This window comes from Passer domesticus, chromosome 4 (assembly GCF_036417665.1).
Source record: "Passer domesticus isolate bPasDom1 chromosome 4, bPasDom1.hap1, whole genome shotgun sequence".
In the NCBI taxonomy this organism is placed as follows: domain Eukaryota; kingdom Metazoa; phylum Chordata; class Aves; order Passeriformes; family Passeridae; genus Passer; species Passer domesticus.
The window spans coordinates 41,693,855-41,720,493 of record NC_087477.1 but is presented as its reverse complement, the minus strand read 5'-3'; the positions used below and the strand labels follow the sequence as shown (position 1 = coordinate 41,720,493).

Here is a 26,639-nt window from a genome sequence, read left to right as displayed (position 1 = left end):
GAACAAACCTGCTGGTAGATTTCCTTCCACTAAAGAGGAGTTTGGGAACAGAGGCTTGTAGAACCAGTACTAGGAGTTGGAAGGGATATTCCTGGCAAGTGACAAAGCCTACAGCCTCTGGTACTTGGTAAATGGGCACCATAAGCCATCAGTGGGTCTCAGTCCTATGGAAGGCAACTGAGGCCAGCAGCTTACATGAACTCTGTTTAAAAGTAGTTAATGGCAAGAACATGTGGTGCTGTAAGAAATGAACTACTTTTAAGCCTTATCAAAAGTGATACTAGACATTCAGGATATTTACTTTCTAGATATCAAACAACTTCAGGAGAGAAGCTGCCCTACAGGGAGATTGCATTCATCAACTTGGCCCACTGGAAGGCATCTTGGAATCTCACTGAAAGAGCTGGCACTGGCTTCACCATGTGACAGCAGCCTGGGGCAGCTGCAGCCATTCCAGCATGGCAGACCTGTGCCTTCCTGGTGGGAATGCTGCAGGTCCCATCTCCTCCCTATGCCACAAGCAATGAGTCACATCTCTGGGAAGCCCAGTGGGAAATTGGATGTACAGGGATCCTGCAATTTACAGAAGTCAACATGGCTGAGGCTAGCTTCCCATAAAACATCTCTATAAGGAAAAATATTCAGTAGCTGATTAATGAATGTGGTTTACCACAAAATGATACTACACAGGCCTACTCTTTTCAATAATAATCCCATAAATAATATTACTAAAAATCCAAGAATTATCCAAAGCACACTGAAGCTGAGTTGTGATCCCTTGTCTGTTGTCTTCCCCTTGGTGTTAAATCAACACAAACACAATTTTTTAAGGGAGTTTCTAGGTGAAGACAGGAGTGAAGTGAAAGGGATGTGCCTACTCTGCACGGAGCCAGGCCCTTTTAGCCTCAGAAAAACGTGCTAGAATTTCGAAAGCACTTGGCTTCTTCCACTCGGGGAAATCCCCCACTGCCAGTCGGGGGCCATCCAGGGGCTGTAGGGCCCGGCTCCGCGGGCAGGAGGGGCTGGGGGGCAGCAGGAGGGGCTGGGGGGCAGCAGGAGGGGCTGGGGGGCAGCAGGAGGGGCTGGGGGGCAGCAGGAGGGCCTGGGGGCAGCAGGAGGGGCTGGGGGGCAGCAGGAGGGGCTGGGGGCAGCAGGAGGGGCTGGGGGGCAGCAGGAGGGGCTGGGGGCAGCAGGAGGGCCCCGCCTGGCAGTCCCCAGGGCTGGGCGCTGCCGAGCCGGAGCGGGGCCGGGGGTGCCGGCAGTCCCGGGGCGAGCCCTGCCAGCATCGCAAGGAGGGGCCGGAGCGGAGGTGCCAGACACCCCCGGGGGATGAGGGAGCCGCCAGCCTCGCCCCGTGCCCGGGAACCGGCCCGGCCACATCTCCCGATGAGAGAACTCCAAACGTGGGCAGGGGGTGCCGGGGGAGCGCGGAGCAGCCGTGCCAGAGGCAGAGCTCACCTCCAGCTCCCGCCGCCCCTGCCCGGCACAGGAGCTCCTCGGGGCTCTTTGTTCGCCGGGATCTTTCCCTCCTTCTCCGTGCTCGCACGGTAATGTTCCTTCCAAAGATTTCCTGCCAAAAGACAATCCCCCTGAGCAAAAGCAGACCGAGAAAGTAGTGACCAATCCTTTCTGGATGGCTGTCACCAGGCTCCTCCCAGCCCCCGCTCCCCCTGCTATTTGCATACAAAAAAATCCAGAAAACTCCCGTTTGCCCCAGCATCTCGCTCAGACTCTCCGTCCCCGCCTGGCAGCAGGAGTCCGGGCTGGGGGACGCTGCCTGCGGCTGAGGTAGCGTCGCGCCGCCCGCCCCGTCACCCCGGCCCCCCGAGCCTTTCGCCAGCCCCCCCTCCACCTCCTCCGCGCCCCAAAATGCAGCGCCGCCTCTGCGCCCTGCTCCTGCTGGCGTCCCAGTGCATGGGCTCGGCCGCCGGGCTCTTCCCCTTCGGGGAGCCCGACTTCTCCTACAAGCGCTCCAACTGCAAGCCCATCCCCGCCCCGATGCTGCTGTGCCGGGGCATCGAGTACCAGAGCATGCGGCTGCCCAACCTGCTGGGGCATGAGACGGTGCAGGAGGTGCTGGAGCAGGCGTCCACCTGGATCCCGCTGGTGCAGAAGCAGTGCCACCCCGACACCAGGAAGTTCCTGTGCTCCCTCTTCGCCCCGGTCTGCATCGACGACCTGGACGAGATCATCCAGCCCTGCCACTCGCTGTGCGAGGAGGTGAAGGAGAGCTGCGCCCCGGTGATGTCCGCTTTCGGCTTCCCCTGGCCCGACATGCTGGACTGCAGCCGCTTCCCCAAGGACAACGACCTCTGCATCCCGCTGGCCAGCAGCGACCACATCCTCCCCGTCACCAGGGAAGGTAAGAGGGAGCGGCCCCCGGCCCGGCAGCATCTGCCCCGGTGAGGAGCCCCGACAGCGGGGTCCCCCCGCGGCTTTCAGGGGAGCGGAGGCGTGTGCCTTCAGCTGCAGCACGGCCCGGCGCTCCGGGACGGGGGGACCGGGCAGGTGGCCGCAGACCAGGCTCAGGGAGGCTTTTCCAAGGGGCACAGGGAACCCGCAGGCTCCGTCGGGGAACTGTCATCGGCCTGCACCCATCTCCATCCTCAAAGAAAAGGTCTGGGATTCGGCGCCGGAGCCGCGCGGCATCCAGAGGGTCGATGGCCTTGCACGAGAGTCGCCGCTGTAGCGGGAGCTGGGGTGCTCGGTGTCGTGTTTCGACCTCCCTCCCCACTCCCCTTGTACTTTTTTACCCGCTGAAACAAAAACTTTTGGTTGAGGCGTGACCTTAAAAGTCCACCGTGACCCCTGTAGCGGGTCTGGCGCAGGATGAGGCGGGACAAAGTGCCCGGGCAGCTTCGGGGCTGGGGGGAGAAGGAGCGGGCTCTGGGGCCAAGGGATGGAAAGCTGGCGTTTCCCAAAGGGTTCCCAACGCCACCTGCTGTTCCTTTCTCCCCGGGTCTGACGGGGACTGTTGCTTACATTTGCAGCACCCAAGGTCTGTGACGCCTGCAAAAACAAAAATGAAGATGATAATGACATCGTGGAAAACCTCTGCAAAAACGACTTTGGTAAGTGGAAGCAGAGCTCCTCTTGCTTGAAACTTGAGAGTCGAGGATCAGGTACAGCTCCCAGTGGAATCAGTAAGAGATGTGCCTGAATAAAGGCAGAGCTTTGACCGTCGGGTCAAGAAACACAAAATTCCACCTTGGAGTAAAAAGTAGCCCTTTTTATCATTCTTTTCTGTTTACTGTTTTGAAGTAGTGCTCTTTTATGTTGCTGGCAAACCCAATAGAAAGTAAAATGAGGAGAGAGGGAAAAAAAAAAAAAGAGAGAATCTTTCATGCAGACTATTGCCTGGGGAGAAGTAGAGCAAAGCTTCATTTAGATGTTTGAGACAGAGCCGCATGACCAATCTCAGTGTATCGTAAGAAAGACTCTCTCTGCAGATTAAGAATGAAGCTCTATATATCATTTGACAGAGAAGGTAATGCACAGACAATTGGGGATATAAACTTAATGGGAAGATCTGGGGTTAGAAGAGGACAAGAAAGCCCCTTCAACACAGACAACTGAAGGACACATTATCCACACATTAGCATTTCAAGAGCAAAAGGGAATAAGGAGGGGAATCCTTTTACAATAGGTCAGTGTTTAATACCTGGAAACAGATTTGTAGTATAAGTATCTACAACAATTCAAAAGTCTCTCTTTAAGAAAAGAAAACAAAATCCCCCCCAAAACCTGAAACTATGATTGTGGGACATAATTGCTAAAACAATCAATAGTCTTGGCCTGGCAAATTGCACTCAGATAAATCCTCCTTAAGCTAAACATGCCCCACAGCTTCTTACAGAGCCCTGTAACCCCCTCCTAGTTATTTTACCAAATCGAATGCAGCTGTTGGACCAATTTGCCCTCCATGGGATCTATTCTTTCAAAAAAACAATGCATGTGAAATATCATTTCCTTACAGGTTTGCCTAAAATCCTCTCCAGCCTAATAAATTAAGTGTAGAAGTTTTGAGCTGCAGCAGAGATCAGGTTTCAGATTAGGTCTAGGTACTTGCCTCCCCACCTCCCCTTCAAACGCTATTTTCAGGAAGGCTGCCCTCTCTCAGCAAAAAAAAATGGTGCTCTGCTTAGTGTAGCAAACCTGCCCTCTCTCTGTTGCAAACAGGAGAAAAGCTGGAAAAAATATTAATTTAGAATGGAAGGGAAAAGAGGGGGAGGGGGAAGAGGAGAAAAGAAATCCAAAAAACCTCAACCCTAAGGTTGATTCAAACTGAAATGACTTGCATGCCCTTTGTGGCTTTAGAAATGGAGCCACCTGCTGCCTCTTCTGTCAGCCCTGACAGTTTAATTAGCAATAGAGCACCTCCCTCCCCAGGTCCCCTTTATGTGCACTAATGGGAAAAAAACCTCTCAATCTCTCTCCCTCTCCCCACTTCCCCCTCCCCTCGCTCTATTAGCCTTGAAGATAAAAGTGAAGGAGATTGCCTACATCAATGGGGATACCAAGATCACCCCTGAAACAAAGAGCAAAACCATCTACAAGCTGAATGGGCTGACAGAAAGAGATCTGAGGAAGATAGTGCTCTGGCTCAAAGGTGGCCTCCAGTGTACCTGCGATGAGATGAACGACATCAACGTGCCCTACTTGGTGATGGGGCAGAAGCAAGCTGGGGAACTGGTGATCACCTCGCTGAAGCGGTGGCAGAAAGGGCAGCGGGCTTTCAAGCGCTTCTCCCGCAGCATCCGCAAACTGCAGTGTTAGTGGCCTCGGCTCTGGCTGTCCTCCAGCAGCCACCCCTGTCCCAGCTCTCTGGGCCTCCAGCTCCTTCCTGCTCTGGCCCCTGTGAGCCTCAAGATCCCGTGGGCACGAGACACAGCTGCCCGAGAGGGGAAGAACCCCTCAGTTTTTGTACATAGGTTAAAATGTAATAAAACAAAAATAATGACTATTTTTGGGGAGTATTAAAGTATCTCGCTTAAAGCTTGGGGGTTTTTTATGGTTGCAGACGTGACTTTGGTCTGAGGTCTCTCCCTCTTCGTTTTGGTAATGCTGGTTCATTTATATTGCTGCTCCTCTGTGTGCGTGCATGTTTGTTGTGCCACAGCAGGAGACGCAGAGAAAGCCGAGCGCGCGGCTGGCCTGTCACCATGGGCACCGCGCTTCCGCCGCAGTGACACATCCTCCCGTCCCCATTAATGCTGTAAAGGTCACCTTACGACTCTTGCATGTGATACATAGGCACCAGTAAGAGCATATTAACCATTCTCACGTTTTATTGTCCAAAAGTCTGAGCCCTTCTCTCTCAGAGGAAAAAAAAAAAAAAAAAAACCAAAAAAACAAGTTTTGGAGCTGGTTGATCTGAATGCAACTTTTTTTTTTAATTATTTTGCAAATTAAACTATCTGTAGCTTAACTGTAATATACCTAGTGGTTAATCTGAAAGAGTTGTAAAATATTGCTTTAATTAACCTTGTAAATACTCCAGATAAATGTTATATTCTTGTATATAAACTTTACATCATAGTTTACTCATTGTCTCTGTCTGTATTCACTTTAATCCATTTTGGGAGAACTGGGAGAAAGATGTCCAACTGGACTTTGTCATGGCAAAGCAGAATTTGTCATTCCACCCTAAGTGGCCAGTAGAAAAGCACAAGGAAGCCTCTAGTGCTGCAATCAGAAAATCTGTAGTAGACCTCATTTCCCCGAAGATGAGCCCACAAGACACAGGACTGAGGTTCAGTCAGCTCATTTTAATGTGTGTCTGTTGAGCGCTTGGAGATGAGGCTTCTTTTCTGTGGCTCCTTTGTTCGACTGCCTGCATTTTCTCATCTTCTCAGAGGACTTTCCTGACATGGAATTGCAATGAGACCACTGTCTTAAAAATCAAATCCCTCTTTCTATTTCTTGAAAAAGACATATTAAGGAGAAAAATGTCGTTTGCAACTTGCAGTTCAGAATAATGGTAGAGCAAGGCATTTTTTGTGTGTATGTACACTCACTATACTTATTGAGAAAGAAAATAAAAGATACCTAATAGTGTAACTAAATGAATGTTTTTCAGCATTTTTCTTACAAATGTTTTCTGATGAAGAGTATTGCCTGAATTTTATTGTACTTACCCTGAAAAATAGTCTTGCTTCCCAGTGCTGTTACACATAGAAAATTCTTCTTAGCTTCACTGACAGGATGAGCAGTCCCATATTCCCAAGAACAACATTTTATGTTAACTCTTCACTAACAGAATACAAATCCAACACTATACTTTTCTGTAAAGTAAAAAAAAATCACATTATTTTCATAAATTTAGTGTTATTTTTCATCATCAGAATCAAAAGATGAAAAGGAAAGATTCAACATGTACATTGTTTCAGAAAAAATAGTTATTTGCCCTCTCCCACAGTCTTAATGTATTCACTACACCTGGTACAAACAGCGGTAGGATACTGACTATGCAAGAAAAGAGCAATACTCAAAAGTTCAAGAATTTTTTTTTTTAATTTACAAAAGGAAAAAAGTAACCAACCACCAAACAAAATCCCCACTTCAAACTGGCTCTTAATTATTTTGTGAAATGGTATCTGTATTTAAAGGCCAATACCTTGCTGAAATGTCATTAAAACCTTTCTTCTGAATGAACCTGTCTTACCAGGAAACAGATTTAACTCTTTTCATGTTATGGTGTAATTATTTTAGCACCAGCACTCTGTCCATCATCTTACAGAGCCATTTGCATCCAGGTGTTTTATCACTCTACCCATTCTGCTCAGCATATGATGTAATGCCTGTACCTGAACAGCCTTGGGTTTAGTGGGAACAAGCTCACAGACACAGAGGGGCTGTGTGAAGATGAACCTGCAGAAAACAGGCATGTGTGCCCACAGAGGAAAGCACTTTGAAGAGGAGGCTGTTGCAATGCAGTCACTGGGGACTGAAAATGAGCAGCCAGGACTGTTGCACACAGCCTGCCTTACAGATACTAAGTTGTGCTACAGCAGCCATAAAATTATCTTAATTGGGCTGTCCTAGAAGGCAGCAGTACTGATGCTGATGAGGACAGACAGGTCACAAGTTGCTCACTCTGGGGTCATGTTAAGGCCAAGACCATATAACAGACTTTTGCCAAATTACTCAAATATATAAAGACATACCACCTATGATCAAAAGTGCCCTGTCTTAAAGAAAAACCTCATACCACATTCCCCTTCCTCTATCACACCATAAACACAGTTACACCGGCAAAATCCTGTTCATATCAGGACAAATTCAAGAGAAGGAGAACAAAGTTAACTGGCAAACATTCAATTTTGCTAGTATAATCAACGTCCTGGATTAAGAGCACCCTGCCATACAGATGCCCTACTGATAGAGCCTTCTGCCCTTGGCTGAATCACTGGGACTGTCCACTCTTGAGGTGAATTAACAGGGATAGGATTACCTTTCAGACAAACAGGATTTAGGTGAACGTGAAAAGTCATGGGATTCACCTTTTCACAAAGTTCCATTACCTTGTTCTAACAGTATTGTATTTAAAGATGGGTCATATCTGCCTCACCAAGAAGTGTCAATGTTTGTTGTACAGCTTCTAGTGGGGTAAAAGCCAGACACTGCAAACTATTCAACTGAAAATTAGGATCTTAAAGTCACAGCCTGAGGAAACTTCACCTCTCAGATACTGGCAAAGAATTAAACACATACATTTTTACTCTTACTTGCTCAAAAATAACTGAAAATCTTTGTGCCAGGAAAAGAGTGAACCAAGCATATAACAAAAATTGTCAGAGCCTGTTACTTCTCATAATTGTGTCACATATACTTCAGATTAACTTTATTACCTGGTATGGTTCACTCCTAACAAAGTTTTTTTGCAATTGATGAAAAAAGGCAATCCACTGCTGCATTTTTTTCAGACACTTTTTGTCTTTTTCTCAATAAAACAAGGTTTTTATGCAGCCAATTATGTAGCTTCCATTGTATTTGCTTTCATAAAAACTATAAAAGCAGCTGACTACAATGGATTAGTTTAAGAACAATAGTAATGACACTTGACATTTATACAGAATTTTCCATTTAGTTTCTCAGACTGCCTTCACAAAAATAGGCGTTAATATCCTTCTTTTGCAGATCAGGAAAATGAGGCACAGTGAAGTGAAATAACTCATTCAAAACCACCCAGCAAGTCTTTTACAGTCAAGAAAAACAGAGTATTTTTTCTCCAAGTTTTGTGCTCTAATCACTAGACCACAGCAATCAGAATGATGTATAATCAAGGCAGCACTTAGATTATAATTTGAAAGCATAACAGCAACCAAGGCTGCCTCCAACTTCTTCCCCTCAAGTGTGTAAAAAAAATGCCTGCCCAAATTCAAATTTAAAACCCATCAGCAATATTCCTCAGTATTTTCCTTTCTTTCTTATTGATAGTTCTCTTTATCCTTTAACTATTTCTTAATCCTTTTTCTCCCTCACTTCTCATTCCCTTCAGACACTCACAGAGAAAGCACCCAGCCCCTCTCTTAACCTCTCATACAGACGCTTTTGCCCTCAGAATGGTTTATTAAAGAACTCATGGAGTATTACTACACACAAGCCACAAAAATCCAAATGACTGGCTCAAGACTTAAAAAGACCCATGCAGAAAATCCAGCAAGAGACATGTAAATTTAACTAATGATTTTCTCTGAGTACACAAGGGCAGTCAGATGCCACAAGGAGCATCCCAGACACATGCTGGATGGCTCAGGCCACTATACCTGTTCTGCAGCAGGAGAATATAAAGATATTTAAGGAATAGGTGAGCAAGAATGAAGAATAAACAGGTAGAAAACACATTCCCTTGGTGGCCAGGTCTCCTGCACATCTCCCTGTTGTTATAACCCTTTGTTCTCCAGTCTTGGGCCATGAAGTGCCTCTCTCAACCCTCTTTCAGGTGTCTCTACCTCTCTTCAACCATCAAGGGTATCAACCAAGAGCAGAGCCACCAAATCTGAGAAGAGGACCACCACATTGTCCCCTGGGTGCCTGCTGGGACAAGAACATCCCCCCTGCAGCCAGCAGAGCAGCTTGTCTTTGGCTGCTTTGGCAGCCCACTGCCATCCTCACCAAACCCACAGCTCTGACAGCCTTTGTCGTGTAGCCACAGTTGGCAGTGCCACAGGAAGGGCGATGGATTGATTGCTACCAGAGCAGTAGGCAGCCTTCCTGAGGCTGGGAAGCCAGGCTTTTGTTATTGGAGCCAGAAGTTCTTATTTCTAGGCTTCAGAGTCCTGCCTATATGATTTATCTAGAAGTTGCTTTCTTATCAGCAGATGTAGTTTTAGCACAGCCTGACTGTCTGGTGAAGCAACCACAGGAATGGATCTTGCTTGCCTCTGTACGAAGAGGAGAGTGCAAGATATTCACATCACAGGAATCCAAGACCCCAAGCTCTCTTGCAAACATAAATTAGCCCCCACTATATCCCTTTGGGGTGAGTTTAATAGAGTAACATTTTCCAAATGCACCAACTGCTTTCAGGGTGAGCCATGGGCTCCTAAATCACCTAGATGCCTTGGAAAATATTAGCAGCTATCCCCCACTGGAGTTAAAGCCAGTTGGCCGGGGTCAGCCAGCAAGCCTGTCACCCAGCCAGGAGGAACACCTCAGCAATCAGCCAGCCAGCCCATTGCTCTCACAACTGATCAAAATAACCAACTAGCACAGAAAGCTGCACTGTGCAGCAGCTGATGGAGCAAATTTCAAAACCAATCACCACACACACAGAGCAGCTGTCTGGCCAGAAGGACCAGCACAAGTCAGAGGTATGCACAGCACAGACACAAGAAAGAACTTATATACCTTCTAAGACCCACAATAAGGCAGTACTATTAATTTTATAATACTATTAAGCTCTTTCAACATCCAGATGCTGCAGATCATCCTTTTGGAGTCATTTTCAGACCACAAAATGATGCTGGTGTTGTGGAGAATTTTCTGTTTGGACACAACAGATTGCCATTAGAGGCAGTGCCAAAACTAGCAGCAACTGGCAGATTTAGGACTGATCTAAGAAGGTAGCAGAAATGCTAATTTAAGAACACTTTCAGCTTTCCAGATCTTTGTTTTCAGAGCTTAACCCTGACAGTCTTCATTAGACATAAAACTTTCCATATGGAGCTGCTATGGAAGGACAATTAAAAAGTTTTCCAGGATACCTGTTTTTATCAGGCAAGAGATAACTAATCCTTCCCTGGCAATTTCCCTGCATTGTTAGTTAAATTCAAATCCCTAACATTGTCTAATTGCCTTTTTTGTTATGTGAATCTGCAGCCATGCACCATAGGGAGCCCAGGCTGGTTACACACTGAGACAGGTGCTTTAGTGGCTGCAGGGCTCACATCATTAGGCACACACAGAGCTATTAATCATTTCAGTTCACTCTGAGGCACAAACCTGAATTAAGCCAGGCCACTTTCCTAAAAAAAAAAACAATAGCTTAATTGTAGCAGGTAAGGCAAAAGCGCTTTGAGAGGTAGAATTTCAGGAACTGGGGCGACTCTCCCCAAAAAAAGAATTAGGAAAGACAAGAAAACACACCACATTTAAGAATTAGAAAGTTTAATCATTTGTTTTCAGCAAGGGAAGAAAAAGAAATTGAAGATAATCTATTCGCCTCACACAGCCTGTTACCTTCAGATGTTGAATTCCTTGATATGGGAAAAGTTGTCACATTTACATTCTGTGATCTGTAGCACTGCAATCATCCCAGTGATATGAATGGCGGGTTGTTTGGGTTTTTTTTCACACAATGGGAAGTTTTAAATAGAGATGGATTTTCAAAAGCATCTACTAAAGCACAAGTTCAAAGATTCCAAAAGTATTCTTAGGTTTTGATTTTTACAGTAACTTACACAACAGAAGGAGGAAAAAAAATAACTTTGTTGGAAACAACGTAAGAAGGCATTTAAAATCCTGTTAGATGCCTACAGATGCTTATCTGTTTCATGAGGTACCCACATATATTTAAAAATCTGACTGCAAGACATCCTTAGAGAGTTTAATGTACCTGGGGCACCCAGGGATTTTGGAAATGGGACCTACACTGCTGCAAATATTAGCAAGTAGTGGTGTTATAATCTATCTGACACATGTGAAATGATAAATTTGTCTTTACTTTTTGGTTTCAACATTTGACTAGAATATGATACTTACTCAAAGAGCTGAAATAAGACATCTTTTCTTCCCTACAGAAACAGACTTTGTAAATTCATAAAGTACCTCTGGAATTCTAAAGCTAGCTCTGCCTTCACAAGAAAACACTGCATGGAAATCAGTCCCTCAATTCAGAACTAAGCTTTAGAAACCTTGCTAGGAAGACTAGCATCCTCCTCAACTTTGTGCTGCTACATTAAGTAGATGAACAAGAAAAGATTTATATTAAATACTTGTGTCTTACAACACAGTACAGCTGGAAGCTACATTAGCTGTTGAGGCTTGCCTTGCAACTGCTGCAACTCACTAGTACAAAGCCAGGAGCAATATAAAAGAAGTATTGTTAGAGTACACAGAATATTCTGAGTTGGAAGGGACCCACAAGGATCATCAAGTCTGACTCTTAAGTGAATGGATCATACAGGAATGAGACCAGTGAACTTGGCATTATTAGCACCATGCTCTCACCAGCTGAGCTGCTCTCAAAATGGATGAAAGAGATGCATTTCCTCACATGTGGAACTCAAAAGGATCACCAGAGACATCCAGAACATGGATTACAATATAGCACATCTATGCTGGTGACATGCCACAACCTACCTTAGGGTGAAGTTCACCCAGCAATAACAACACTTATTTATCATTTGCATATTGCATCCAAATGTGAGCCGCTCCACAGAGCAGCCATTTTCTGCACCCCACTGCCAAATGTGTGCTCCCATCATCTTCCTGGATCACACAAGGCAGACAGTGTGTGGGCTCAGCTCTTCTACCCAGCCCCAGATGAGCCCTGAATGAAAACAGCTAGATACCATGAGTGGCTTGTGATGAATTTGGCAGCTGAGCAGGGCACCTACCTAGTTCCATCTCCATGTCTGCATGGGGACCAAGCAACACTGGCAGGTCACATAAAGTGCACCTCAAAAACAGGCCAGACATTTGCAAAGAAACAAGTGTGTTACAGCAGGCTCAGCCTTGATTTACTGCTGTGGCTTGCCCAGCACCCAGGTAAGTTGGTGAGGGCAGCTAAAGCATTTGCAGTACCAACTTCATCTTGGTATAGCCTGTCTCTGGAGCACATTAAAGGGTCCCCCAGGGACCTTCCCTTCAGGAGAAGGAGCCAGGGCTGAGGTGCTGTTCCAGCCTGTGAGCTCCCACAAGCCAGGAGAGCAGCAGGCAGGAGATGCCAGTCGAATTATTATCTGCAGGGCAGGGCTCAGCACACCTGAGTCTTGGAGATGAAAATATAGCTTTTCAGTCTTGTGGTAGTCTTGATAAGACTGAGCAGCTTGAGGCCCAGGCTTGCAGCATTTACCAGCTGAACTCTCCTCCTGCTTGTCTGTCTCTCACACTCATTCTATCTTTGATCCTCTCAAGGAGAAAAAGGATCTAGAAGAATTTGTGGAAAACTTTACACACAGCAGTACTCAAAAAAAAGAGATAAGAAGGAGGTGCTGGTGAATACTGTAATGGCATAATCTACTTCAGTGGGAGATTCTCGTCTGGCTGATGCCTTTCATTTCTGACACACTATTGAAAGGATAGTGTGGAGACAGAGGTTAAAAAAAAAAGAAGAGGGCAAAATTTGCCAGGGAATTTGGTACCAACACATATTCTAGGTGGACTTAATGAAGTGTGAAATGATGGCCTAGAGCTGGTCCTAGGGAAATAAGCAGTAAAATTCCATATCCATTAATAGAAACAGAGGTAGCAGCGTTGACTATTTTGAAGTCTGACTGTTCAGCAGCAAGAGAATCTATTTTCTAATTTTCATGGTATGTATAAGTCAAAGACACCAAGGATTCAGAAGAACCACTCCTGCTCAAACTCCAAGTAGAAGAGAAGCATTATGAGTAGATTTAATGGAGCCCTACTGAAGCCACTGCTCTAATATAGCTGATAGCTAAAATGCAATAGCTCACTAAGTCTGAATAAAACATGTATTTATATACAAATGCAATAGCAAAAGCTATTGGGAAGAAAAACCATCAACCCTGATTGTCATTGTGTGGGTATATAACGAGGTGGAGAAGTAACTGTGGTCAGGATAAAGTCATTCTCAAAGTATAGTGTCAGGCAACTGGCTAAGTGCAAAGCTGCCCAAAGTTCAGTGAAGTCAGCCTGGTGACATGTGGAGCAGATGCTGAAAGCCTGACAGCTGGAAATGTTGGAAGCACTTGTCATCAAAAGGTGGCAGGAAGCTTATGTCAGCTGGAAAAGAGCCTGGATGCTTGTTGCTAGGGCAGCAGAGAGGGTTTTGACAGATAAAAGTGTTGGTGAGCAACGACTAGAGATAAGAGTGCAGATCCCTGGGAAGGCGGAGGAGGGCTGGTTCTTCACGTTTATCTTTAGTGATAGGGATACAAAAGGTCACTGCAAACCCCCAATTTGGGGTAAGGCCTTGCATGGTCCTCAAGTCATCTGCCACTAGCTTAACCCTAGAAGGGAATTGTTAGCGTGACATTTCATGCTCATTCTCAGTGTTGTGGTATAAATGCTACAGCTAGCAGGGAGACTGCAGATAGGAAGAAAGCAAGGGGTGTGGGGAAGAAAATATTCATCTGTGGGAAGAGTTAGATTTGTTAGACTTGACCTTGAGAACGTGAATCACAAAAGTTATGTCCTTGCCTGGCAAAGTGCCTTCTTTTTGTATTTTACTTTCCTCTAGACACATTCAGGGTAAAGCACCAAAGGTATGGCAGACCTGTTCTCAAGTAAATCTTCATTGGTACTGTAAAAAAGAAAGAAAGAAGAGAAAAAAGACCCAAAAGTTCTTTACTGGGCTAGTTAAATCACAAGTATATTAAAGAACAGGAAGAAAACCCAAGGTCTATCAAAAAATGCACAGTCTACAGAAAGACTGAAAAATAAAACCTTGTCAGTTGCTGGTTTCAGTCCAGATCCAGTAAAAGAAAAAACCTAGAAAACAACAAAAAATAGAAATATTTTTGCAAGTTTTTTTGAACAAGCTTTCCCAAATGTACAATATTTGTCAGAGATTTTCCAGAGCAAAAACCTCTTCAAAAAACATTATAAAATTTACAGTATTGATAGCAATTTCAGATAAATGGAACACCCAAGGTCTTTGTCAATTTTCACACTATGAGAAGTTTCATTAATCAAGTACAGCTGGCTGAACATTTTTTTCATTATATGGTTTATTGGTTTGGATGACTGAAATAAATTGGGGAAATTCGCCTAGTGTTGTTTCCCTTTCATTTCCAAGGTTGGCAGTGGACATTTCTGAAACTGTGTATTCCAGTTTTGGTAACAGATTTGCACACTGTCATTAGCTATACTCACGCATGCACACCCAAAGAGATAAGTGAGACAAGATGGCAAATACTTGTCCTGGCTGTGGGAGACCCTGGTTCAAGTCTGTCCTCTCTGGCCCTCTGTGTTCCACATCTCAGTTCCCACTGAGACCTTAACCAGTAACCAGAGAATTTGGTAACTACACATTCAAATGGGGGGTATGCTCCAAATTATATAAAATTATAGAATCCATTGGCTGTGCTACCCACTTTGCACAGCAGTGAGAGGACATGAAGTAGAAGAGTCAGAGTCCTTCTCTGATCCTTAGTCTCTCTCTTACCTCTGTAGAGGTGTGCTATGGTCCCACATCAGACGCACAAACAGAGAAGATTCAGCACAAGAAACCTGACCCACAAATTCTGATTTACTCGCTTGATCCATTTGGATTATTTTTTAAATCTAGATGTCCTAGGAAAGATACAGATCTCCACCTCAGAATACTTTATTTCCAGCATTAAGACTTTCATCCAAGTGTTAGGCAAACATTTTAGTAAAAAGTTTGAAGCAGTTTGGAGTCTTGAATTTAGGTTGTTAACATCCCAGGTAAATTGCCCTACTCACTCAAACAGCAGATAAAATGGGAGAGCTGGGACTACTTCCTTCTCATGTTTATGATCCAATCCTTTTCTTTTATTAAATGTACATGAAAACCAAATGAAACAGTTTGCCAGGTGTTAAAAAATGTTTCTATAACCTCAAATCAATCTTTGTGCTGTGCTAACAATTCTAAAGAAATTAAGTCTCCATTCAGTCCATAACATTTTCTTTGCAGCTCAGCTGCCAAAATACTTTAAACCCAGCAACTATTTGCACAGCCCTATAAATTAGGTTTACTAAAGGAAACAATTAGCAAGCCTGTAGCTTACAGGAATTTCAATTGGTACCGCTACAGTGCATTGTTTAAGTAATTAGAAAATTATTCCAACTATTGTAAGTATTTGCAACACAAATCTGGTGTACATAGATGCTGTCCTATTAATAATGGAAGCTATAAAAAGCTTGAAAAGCTAGTCTGCAGAGGAGGTCACATGCTTATTATTAGTCTAACCAGTATATGCTTCTCATTGTTACTGAATAGCAATATTAAAATAAAATAGGAGCATACAGGGAAATGTGCTCATGTGCTGCTAAATTTGGGAGAAATCTAAAGATATAGATGTGTCACTTACTCCATTCAAGTTTAAACAGATGAGGATCTGGATAGACATGAACATAATAATTATTAAAGTCAAGGTGTACCACTGAACTAGGGCTCTGTACGAAATACTTAGCAGAGCTATAAAATCAGTAGCAAGATACCATGAAACAAAAATGAGTTTCCAAATAAATGGCTGTTTCCAAATGGAAATAGCATCAATCATAAATGAGATGTTTTAACCACAGTTTAATACTCTCCACTATCTTGAAATGCAGTTAATCTGCTGAAAGACAGTAATACTTCCAATAGCAATTAAAATCCTGCACCTCCGATTTAGCTATGAAGCGCTAGAGATGGGCTAGCAGCCAGATGTTTATAAACTCTTTTCAGGTTACAATTTAGTTACGGTTACAGGGTTAGACAATATACTCTCATTTAGCCCTCCAACTGACTAGCTTAACCATTATCTGTCACTTCACTGGGCATATGCACCCTGCTGGCTGCCACTGTCCAATGCCAAGTCATCTATTTCCCCGCTACTGCTCGGCTGAGGCTGCTCCATTCATCCCCTAGACAGCCTCCTTTCAGGGGAGCATTACAGGCTCAACAGACCTCTTTGTTGGAGCTCTATTTACACCACCATTTTTTGTTACTCGGATTGTGAAAGGAAACAACAGGAGATGGAGAGGAGACGGACTGCTAACACAGTGGACCAGAAGTCATCAACCTCAGCTCTTTGAAGTGATATGCCCAGTAAATAGGGAATCTTTACCAATATGTGAAATAACCTGGTGGTCTAAGTGCAGTTCCCAACAGATCTATATCTACAAGAAGTCAGCATCATAATCAGCAATAACTGGCAACCTTCTCCACTATTTATAAAGAGCTGCAGTGTAATTATTCACCCAACTTCCATTGATTATAATGGGATTTGGCTGGATAAATCCCCATGTAGCTCTTTGAAAATTTGGGAGCTTTAGGGCAGTTGCTGCTCCGAGGTGTAAAACCTTATATACATTCAGATGGAATGTGCTCCCTTCTGAACACAGCTAAAACGCAGCAGTAAGCACTATGAGCCCTTGACTTGATTACTGCTGTCTGCAAGCTGTTGTGAGACAGAAATACACCTCCCTACAGCAGGACAGCACAATGACCGTGTGCCTGCTGGAGCACATGCCAAACTTTGAAGATGTGTTTAATTCCCTTCAACTTCCACACAACTAAAGCAGGCACATGACTGCTTGGTGGCATGGCTTTCAGCGTGTGACCTGGGACATGAGGCATTCTGCAGTGCTCCAGAGGCCTCGCAGCAGCTGCAGTTGTCAGGTTTTATTTGGGGAAGCTGCTGTGCACACACACCAGGCTGCTCAGCAGCTGCCTCCCCGGTGAGCCATGGGCTGGCTGCTCCTTGCCCGCACCACAAAGGCCTTTGCAGCCACATTGCTCCACTCTGTTGACTTCAGCAGGAGCAACGCTGCATTTCAGTGAGTGACGGCAGCACCAGGGCTTTATACACTGAGGTGACAGACACAGTATGTTCAACCACCAGCTGAGCAGGCATAAAGGGCTTAGAGAACTAACTCTGTGCCTTTCAGGCAGATCTCCTACACCAGATAGCAGGACCATTAAGGGTACACGTGTATCACTCATTTCTTTGCAAAACTCTGACTTAAATACACCTGTTATCCCCCAGCCCTCTTATCTTCATTTTTTAGTGCAGCACCTTATCATCCAGCTTCAGCTTCCTCCCTCCTACTCCTTCCTGAGCTTCCCTGAATGGCAGGTCTGTGCCTCTTTGGTTTCCAGGTTTTAAGTTTGCAAGGCCATGGCACCCTGGTCCATTGGCCCTTCCAGCACTCTCCACTACCATCTTCCAATCCAGTGGTGCCTTAGACCAAATAAACACCACCAGAAGCAAAGTTATTGTTACTTCTCTGTGACAACCATCTTCTATTTCTACAGTGGGAGAGATGCCAAATGGTGGTGGTGTGGAAGATAAGCCTGCATGTGCTGCATTTACCATGGCCTACAACCAGTCTTCCAGAACATTTTACTGGTGCACAGATCCTGGGGTTCTGAGATGATAAATATCTCACCTGCTTTCATTTTATAAAATGCACATTTTTAGATTTCCTTTTTCAAACAACAACAACAAAAAAAAAGAAATAGAAAAACCTAGTATCTAAAAACTTTAAAATTACTAAGAGGAAGTATGTTGTTATTACAGAAAATTTTCTCTTCCTAAACCAGTCACATCATTCAAGGGATTGGTCCTTGAATTTTCATTATTTGAAGTAAAGAGGCTTGCTTCACCAACTTTTGCAGATTTGAGGAAAAAACACATTTTAATGTCCTGCTTTTTGACAGATTAATTTACTATTTCTTGTCTGGTGTGTTTTGCTGCTTTTTAAGAACACCTTCACAAGCTAAAAGTGTTCTTCTTTTATCTGACACTATCCAGAAACTGGACATAAAAGAGACAATGTACAGACCAGTATGTTTGTGTGCATGTTTCAGTGCATGGAAATTTGCACTTTTAATTTTAACCAGTGCAAATGACAACTATAAGCAATAGCCTTTCAACTTTTTCAAAAGAGGTCCCATTTTTGCATTTTATGGGGTAGTTAGAAAAACAAAATTTTATTGCCTGTAGAGGGGAACAATTTTCAGTAATTTGAGCTTATAGTGAAACCAGCTGATCTCCATCTTGCTTTATCTGTATTGCTTTATTCTTTGACCATAAATGCATTCAATGAATATTTTTATGCCTTTTTTTTTCTTTGGTAAATTGTATGCATCATGAGATAAAAAAGATACTAGTTACTATTACTTTCCCAATGGGTTTTCATTTCCACTACAGCATTGTTTTGTAGTAATTACATTGAGAATTTTCCAGTTATCTGACAGACCCAGCCTAGAGCTTCAGCAATTCTGACATTCCTGCAAAAGTTCCAAGAACAAACACAATCAAGTTTTTTTTACTTCCCAGGAGCCCCAGAATCCAGCCTAGTCAGTCAGAAAAAGTTGTTGTCTTGTAAGGCTAGAGCAAGCCTTTGAAGCATATCAAGTTTATGAGAAGACAAATCCGGAAAAGCATTCTTCAGGGAAAAGCTCAAAGAATAAAATTCAAAGTGTTTGTTGTGTTCTGTTGATTGGTGGGTTAAAGATAACAACTTACGGGGCTGCCTGGTCATCAAGAGGTTGGGATGGAAAAACAGAGCCCCTGATGTTAATTGCACACAATTTAAATTTGGCTTAGACTATCTCACACAGCTCCTTGCTTTTGATTAGATTTCTGCCAAGTGCTCAGACTCTTGCTTGGTAAGTGCTACGAAGGTACAGCATGCACAGACTGAACTTGGATGCTGTTGGTTTATGCAGACACATTCCTCTATTACCCAGTCCCATTTTGGCTGCCTACTCCTGTTTCTTAAAACACTGTAGAATGAAAGGGGAAAAGTAGGATAACAACATATAACTTTTCCCTTCAAAATTTCTGTTTTGTCAGAGGTAAATTCTCTTTAGACCTCCATTTTTTTAAAGAGATTCTGCTGTTGCATTTTAAAGAGCACTTAGAGATATAAACCTGTTATAACAGAAAAATATCTAATTATTTTAGATTATTGCAAAGATTTTGATTCATATTCTGAGTTAAATGCCCAGTATGGAAGCCATACACTGAAACTGCATTATGTTATGACATACAACCTACTGTATTGAAACATATACATATTTTAAAAGTATGTAGGGAAATATCTAGGAAAAGTTCACAACAACACATTGATTAGGGACTTGTAAAAGGTGGCCATCTCTTCAAGATCCTCAATAATAGACTCAGAAGGGGTCAGAAGACCATGGGCCACCACCATTTTGGTGTTCTATGCATTAGATAAAAAATTAAGTCATTACATGGCAACAGCAAACAATAATAAAGTTCAATTTGCTGCTGGCTTGGAAGGCTTTGAGGAGGCTGCTCAAGAGATCTCTCAGGCTGCTTCCCCACAGCTGCTCATCAGGCACATGAAGCAAACCCAGCAGGGAGAGTGATGAAGACACATGTCCTCCCTCATGTTTAGAGCAGAGGGTGGAGAGGCCAGCAGAGGTGGTTTGGGCTGCACTGGGTCAGATGGAATAGGGGGCAGCCTTGCCCACTCTTGGTGCCAGGCTGCCAGCACTGCCACCGAGACACCGTGGACTGGGGTGGGACACCTGGCAGTGGCACCTTCCTTCCCACCTGGTGCAGGGGGTGCGACTGTCCCCATGGCTGTGGCATGGTCCTGGAGGGCACAGGAGGGCAGAGGGTGGCTGGAGAGGCTGGTGGTGCCAGGAGGTGTGGGGCAGCCGTGGTGGAGTGTCTGGCTGCAGTTGTGTGTGTGCATGTGCAGGTGCATGGCTAAGAGGTGGTGTTGGCTCTGTGATGAGAAGCCACATTTTCAGCTCTGGTGTCCTACAGACTGGGAGGGAGCATAGGTCCTGCGTGTGGACCCCAGGCATCTGCAAGAGGAGGCAGAGACAAGCCTGCACCTCTAAAGGAAAACCCAGTGCTCCTGCTCCTAAAGAGGCACCCGTGCTTCTCAGCCCACTGGCTTACCATCACCCATCCCTCCTAGCCAGCCCAGCAGGACTGGCCACTCTCTTATCAGCTCACTCCTGGGAACCAAGCCTGTCAGGCCTTCCTCTGCCTCTGTGCATTTTTCCTTTGCTCTAGAAGAATGGAGCCATCAAGAGATTTTCAACTATTTCCCAACCTAATACACCTTTCACAGAATTTCACAGAGCAGCAGGCAAGGGTGAGATGGTAGCTCTCTGTGCAACTCCGTGCATTAATCATTATCATTCACCATTACAACTGCACTAGTATCAAAAAATCCAGGCACAATTTTTTGGATAACGTTAATTCACACCTCATTAGCAAGTACTTTTTACCCAGCCACCAGAAGAGAGGCCCTGACTGCACAAATGGTATCTAGTCTTTATCGGAGTCTGCTGCTGACAGACTCTGTGTTACAGGAGGGTTTAGCATTTACAGCAAATACTTTTTTGCCAGGTCAGTTTGCCACTACTGAGTGGACACCGGTGAGGGCAAATCATGCACATGGCCATACATTCACTGATCATCCATTGCACACTGATTTACAGATCCCTGCTGCATCCAGGGATCCATTCTTTTCCTGGAGGCCAAATAAAATTTTCACTGTCACATCAAAATTCTGGCACAGATAGAAGAAAGATGTCATTATCAGAATGTGTAGGGTTAAAAAAAAAACCAAACCCACCAACAAAACAAACTAAATAAACAACAAAAAAGTCAGTATTTTCTATAACTTCCTCACTTTTGTAAGCTGGAAAGGAGCATGCAATGCCATGAAATACTAGTAAATGGTCTGCTGTCTTTGACATACAACTAATTTTATTAAGACCCAGTTAACTGGGTTAAGTTAACTCTCTACTGGGTTAACTCCTAGCTTGCTGCAGAGTCAAATTATGGTGTGCAATGTTAAGTGGGATCTAAACTATCCCGAGCAATTTCCAGTTTTATTGCACAGTGGCAACAGACATCAGATTCAATTAGCAAGACATGAATGCATTTTCGGAATCTGCAAGTTTTTTATCACTTCCTAGCTGGTAAACAAATAAATTATGCAGTGTGAATTCAAACACATCTCTGCTTGGAGCTATATAATGTAATTGTTGTAATTTAATTCAGCTCTAATGAGATTAGAGTTTGCGGATGTGTAATCCAGTATTTTTGTAAAGATGCATTACCATACATTTGAACTACAAAAGCAAGTCTGCTTTATCATATTTGCTGACTTGTCAACACCTTTACTTGACTCTGCAAAAGTTTAGTGAGTGTTTTCTTTACCCTTGTTCCCTCAATTTGATCCTCTTGACCTTCAAAGGACATGAGATCAGGAGCTTCTTGCCTTACACTTTTCATGACAGAAACAGCAAAAAGAGCTGAGAAAACAGAACGGCAACTGGGCACCTGCACGGCTTTGAAGTTCCTGCTGGGTGAAGTTGTATTTTTCGATATTTAAATCCTTCTAAGAGTGTACATCTCTCCCCAAAGGAGTGTTGACTTGCATTCCCTGTTTCTCCCTTAAACGAGTAGAAAGTGCCATGCAGTTCTTTAAGGCAGATGGTAAAAGTGCAGCACATCCCTCAGTACTCAGGAGCAAAACTCAAGGGCACATCACCCAGAGGCCTGAGGTCTATATGGCAAAAAACAACATAAAGGGGCACACTTCAATTCTTATTAACTGCAACAGCCACCACCACATACGGGCATTTCAACTGAAAAAAACCCAAAACAAAATGAAAAACCAAATCAAAAACCAATAAATACTTGTAAAAAATAAGAAAAAAATATCCCCTTCAGTTTTATAATTTCTATAGAAAATTTAAAGACATTTACAGAATTGGAAGATTTGGGAGGAAAAACAAGAACCAAACACCACCTTTGATAATCACCTTCTCCAAGAGAACTCAGTTTGCAACCAGAACTAATATGTTTAGACTTCATTGAGTACTCAAATTCAACTTTTTAGCCTCTTTCTGTGTGAGCTATACCATGAGCTTTATAGTGTACTTGTTGCTGGATTAAAGCATCTGAATGATCAGAACCAGACCTTTTTGATTAAGCCTAGAAGACACTTTGTTTAAACCTCAGCTTGCTAATTTTTTTGCAAGTGATTTTGCCCCCATGTATTGAAGGAGTAAAAGAGAATTTGCTGCCAAAGAAGGCCTGGAGAGACGAAGAAATACCCATCCATGAGGATTTTAATAATTCAGCTGGACTCAGCCCTGATGTCCTTACTCTGTTTTGTGCTGGTCCAGATAACTGCCAAGGTCCCTTTTGATGAAAGTCTCTAGAATTTTGGTGCAGGTCTCTAGAACACCCCATCATCCCAGCTGGTCAGTCATTCTGAAGGAATTGCATGACCACTATTCCTGATGTACTGCAAGCTCCTAAGCACTTTCCATGCAAGAAGGGCAGAGAACTTAGCAACATATCCAGCAACTCACGGGACAAAGGGAATGGTAAGGGTGAAGGGAAGAAACCCCTCATCTGGCTGTAGTTCAACATGAAGTTATAGTATTTGTTTTGATGCATTTCAGGAAAGTGATTTATTATCAGCAGAGGAACAAGGGAAGTAAGGTAATTTGCATATTGCTCGCAAATATTTTGATAATCAAATTATCTGTTTATGGCAACACCATAAACATTTGAAGTTTTTTTCACTGAAATATGTTTAATAAGGAATTTTCTCTTCCTGGAAAACTGTACTGGGATTTCTATTATGTCAGTTTAATCAATTCCTCAGAAAAACAAAATAGGGAGTGGTTTTACGGTGATCATTATGGAGATTGCTGCTGTAGTGCAATGTTTTCCTTAAGGTGCAATGGATGTAATGCTTCCTGTCCTTGCAAGTGTAACAAAAACAAATTATGCTTTAGCCATCATCTTAAGACCTGCTTCTCCGAGGGAGCAGTGGGAGAGAGTGGAGTGGAAAGCCTGTTACCTCCCTGTTTCCGCCTCACCTTTTCCTAGTTCCTTAATTAGTTATTACCTTAATCACGCCGTCTCGGCGGCGGGCTTGCCGCTGCGCTCCCCGTAAGGGGGCACCCTTGGTTGTGTCCTGAGGGACCGCCAGGGCTGCTCCGGGATGCTGCCGAGGGCAGGGGTGATGCGGAGTCCGCGGTACCCGCATGAGGCTGGGAAAGGACACGGTCAGCGCTGGTGCCGGCACCCACTGCAGCGCTGCAACTTCTGAGCTCAGCACCCATCATCTAACCAGTTCCTTCCACATGGAAAGAAGTGTGGCTACTTTTCCTCTGAAGAAGAGATGGGAAAGAGCCATGTGCTTAAAACCCATATCCAGATTTCTGCAAAGTCAGAAGTTTTAATAGGATGCAAGCTTTGGCTAACATGAGATAGTAACCAATAGCAACAAAGAATGGTTTCTGGCTTTTGCCTGGTTGCTTGCTCAAATCTGGACCCCAACTGGTTTAACACTGGCTGTGTCTGAACATAAGCCACCATGACACAAGCTCTGGATCTGCAACTCATCCAAGGCAGGCATCACACAGAATGCTGCATCTCCCTTCCAGGAACAGAGACAGTGCCTGTCAGTCTCTTTAGCCTGATTTCAGGTTGTGGTTGAGCTGCAGTCAATGCACACACAGATCTGTAAGCCAGGAGGTGCTGCTGACTTCTGAAATGTTGGCTAAAATACACCAGGGTGGAGGGAAATGAACATCCAGGTTAATTGAGTCAAGCTCAGATGAAGAACAAGATTCTTAACTACAAGAACATGAGATTCTGATCTAACATAGAAGCTTAGTCAGACTTTGATATGAAAAGAGACTGATTTATAACTCTAAGACAATCCCCTCCTTCCTTAGGGGCTCAAGGAAACTTTTATTAACTCTAGAAGGAAGAGAAATACCCCTTACACTTCTCACTTTATATAGAAGGAAGCAGAAAGAGGGCTTTAAGCCCTCTTCTGAGTTTCCATTTACTTTGGATGTTGCAGCCTTGCCTATTGCACAGATTATGCTTGTTCAGTGGAAACAAAACCACTGTTGGTCCTACAATGTGAATGGCTTGTCAGAAAGAGCTGATCTGGAGCTGCCTTGCTTAAGACAACATCCTTCTCAGGTTACAGGTCGGAATCAGGACACAAGACATCTAGCAAGACAGCCAAGCCTCTGCGGAAAGCAGCAAGCCATGACTTTTAGTCAGGTGGAGAATAGCTTTTATATAGGAATAAAAAAATATATTGCCTGGGAAAGCCTGGGGGGTTCTAAAAAGTATGCACTTGGTGTTGCCTTGACATTTTGCTCCTCAGAAGTATTTAAAGTTAAGTAAAGTGTGTGCACTACAGAGAATCAACCACTGTCAAAAACAAATGCCTGTAGCCTACAATTCTTACTTGTGTAACTCAGTCTTCAGCAAATTAAGCTTCATTCCCACCCTTTAATTTTCAGAAGCCAGTCACACAAACAAGGTGACATAAGCAATACAAGAAAAAATACATTTTTAAATATGTTTAATCCAATATAGGGAGGATCCCATATTACTATAACCATAAAACACTTTAATAAGATTTTGTAATGGTTTTTGTATTGCATTTAAAAACAAACAAAATACCTGCACCAGAAACATATCGGGGCCTCAACATCCAGTGCATAGCTACATGACAGCATCAAAGGCTCCTTCTCCAGTAAAAGAGGAACTGAAGCAGAGCCTCTTTTAGTAAAAATAGCATCACCAGAAGCTGAAGTTCATTTTACACTGAGATTTTACAGTTCTGCTTCATGGTCTGTTTAGCTGGGAGAGTAATGTTTTCTCACACCTACCACCTATCTGTGTTACTTTACAATAGTGAACACTGGTCACTGTGGGTCTCTGTCAGTAGAGGGTTTATTGCATTTATTCCATGTCAGATAATTTGGGAGTTATCAAAAAAACTTCCAAGTTTGTGTGTTAAGTAACTGCCCTAATGTTTCATATCCAAATACTTTTGCATAGTTTTCTAACACACTGTTGATCTCCTTGCATGAACTTACTTTCTTTAAAAGCATGTCATAAAGCAATGCTAAAAGTCAAAAATTTCTACCCATAAAGTAACTGGCAAAATCTGGCCCCTATATTTCAAAGACTAGCAAATAGGACAAACAGTAAAAAACAAAGTTGGATGATTAATGAGATAAATGAAAAATAACTAGCATTCATTTTTGTATCAGATAAGAAAGCCTTCTGATTCAGAAGCAGAAAATGTAATGATGGTCATATTTAGGATTTAAACAGCTTGGTTAATGCATACAGGAAATTATCTATTTGAGATGAAAACAAACAGAAAAAAAATCTACTTCTCCCTTAAGTACAGGCAGGTCTAGACTTCTGCATTGCTGTTCTTGCAGGTGGCAATTATTATTCTTGCATTCATGTGCATTAGTTTTAGTTTGATTTGGTGAGAAACATTGAAATAAGTCGAAATTTGAAAAACAACCACATACTCATGAAAAACAGCCCTCTGCTTCTGCTTGCTTACACATTTTTTTACTTGCCACCCAGCCTTTGCCTACTTGGTTTATGCCTGTATGGTTCCCACACAGGTTACACAGCAGAGTAATACTGGAAGAGAAGACTCCTTCCTCTGCCCATAACCTTTTCTTCTTTAGGAGCAAAACAAAAGGCAAATCAGATGAAGGGGTAGAACACACTATTTTCAGGGGCAGAGGTAAACCTAGGGCTCCCTTTATTTGATCAAAAACTGCTTGGTTTTCCATTTTCTGTCCCAAGAGCCCAAATGAAGCAAATAGCCAGCCCTCCATTGCATATCATGCTTGGTAAACAGAATCAGCTGACAAAACTTTCTGTCTGAGTCTGAGGTCATGGTGGGTCTTTGCACATATACACATCCCTATTCTGGACAGTCATGCTATTCTCAGACATGGTGAGATCCCAGAGAGAATTGCACAGCCCTGTTAGTAGAAATAAAGCAAAGGATTGTAATGATTGACTCCCACCCTTCCCTTCAAAGTGCTTTGCAAACATGTGAAAAAAGAAAAGCTTGGTTTCTTTCTGAAAGAAAAAGGAAATGAAGGTCAAAGGGAGCATAAAATCAGCCCTAAATGGAAAGGGCATTCATTAGCTTTCTCAAAAAGAACAAAAAATAAAAAGCAGCAACTACTTACTAGATGCAAGAGAAACAGCAACAGCCTGTACCTTCCAAAAGAGCCTTATCCAGGCTTATCGAGAATGTAAAACGTCTCCTGAAAATAAAGGCATGCTGGGGAAGGCTCCTATTTCAAAGAGGCCAGAGCAAAAAAAGTTGCAGCAAAGCAACCAAGGTTCAGCTGTAGATAATTTTGGGCAAGAGGAGAGAGATTGCCCTTCACCAGATGGCCACATATAAAGTAGTACAAAGGAAGGGGGTTGGAAAAAGGGAAAAGAAGAAAAAAAAAAAAA

The 26,639-nt window shown here is 43.5% G+C and overlaps 1 protein-coding gene and 1 long non-coding RNA gene across 2 annotated transcripts; one reads left to right on the top strand and one right to left on the bottom strand.

Annotated features, from left to right (window-relative positions):
* Positions 1-1,700: 1,700 nt before the first annotated feature.
* SFRP2 (secreted frizzled related protein 2) lies at positions 1,701-5,355 on the top strand. Its single transcript, XM_064417427.1, has 3 exons — positions 1,701-2,362; positions 2,991-3,071; positions 4,472-5,355. The coding sequence occupies exons 1-3, from the start codon at positions 1,870-1,872 to the stop codon at positions 4,774-4,776; spliced, it is 879 nt and encodes a 292-aa protein (XP_064273497.1). The 5' UTR covers positions 1,701-1,869; the 3' UTR covers positions 4,777-5,355.
* LOC135299058 (uncharacterized) lies at positions 2,661-26,534 on the bottom strand. The gene is made up of 3 exons (XR_010361079.1): positions 26,366-26,534; positions 6,138-6,284; positions 2,661-3,009 (listed from the first exon to the last, which is right to left on the bottom strand). It is a non-coding gene; the product is annotated as an uncharacterized LOC135299058 (long non-coding RNA).
* Between the last annotated feature and the right edge of the window lie 105 nt (positions 26,535-26,639).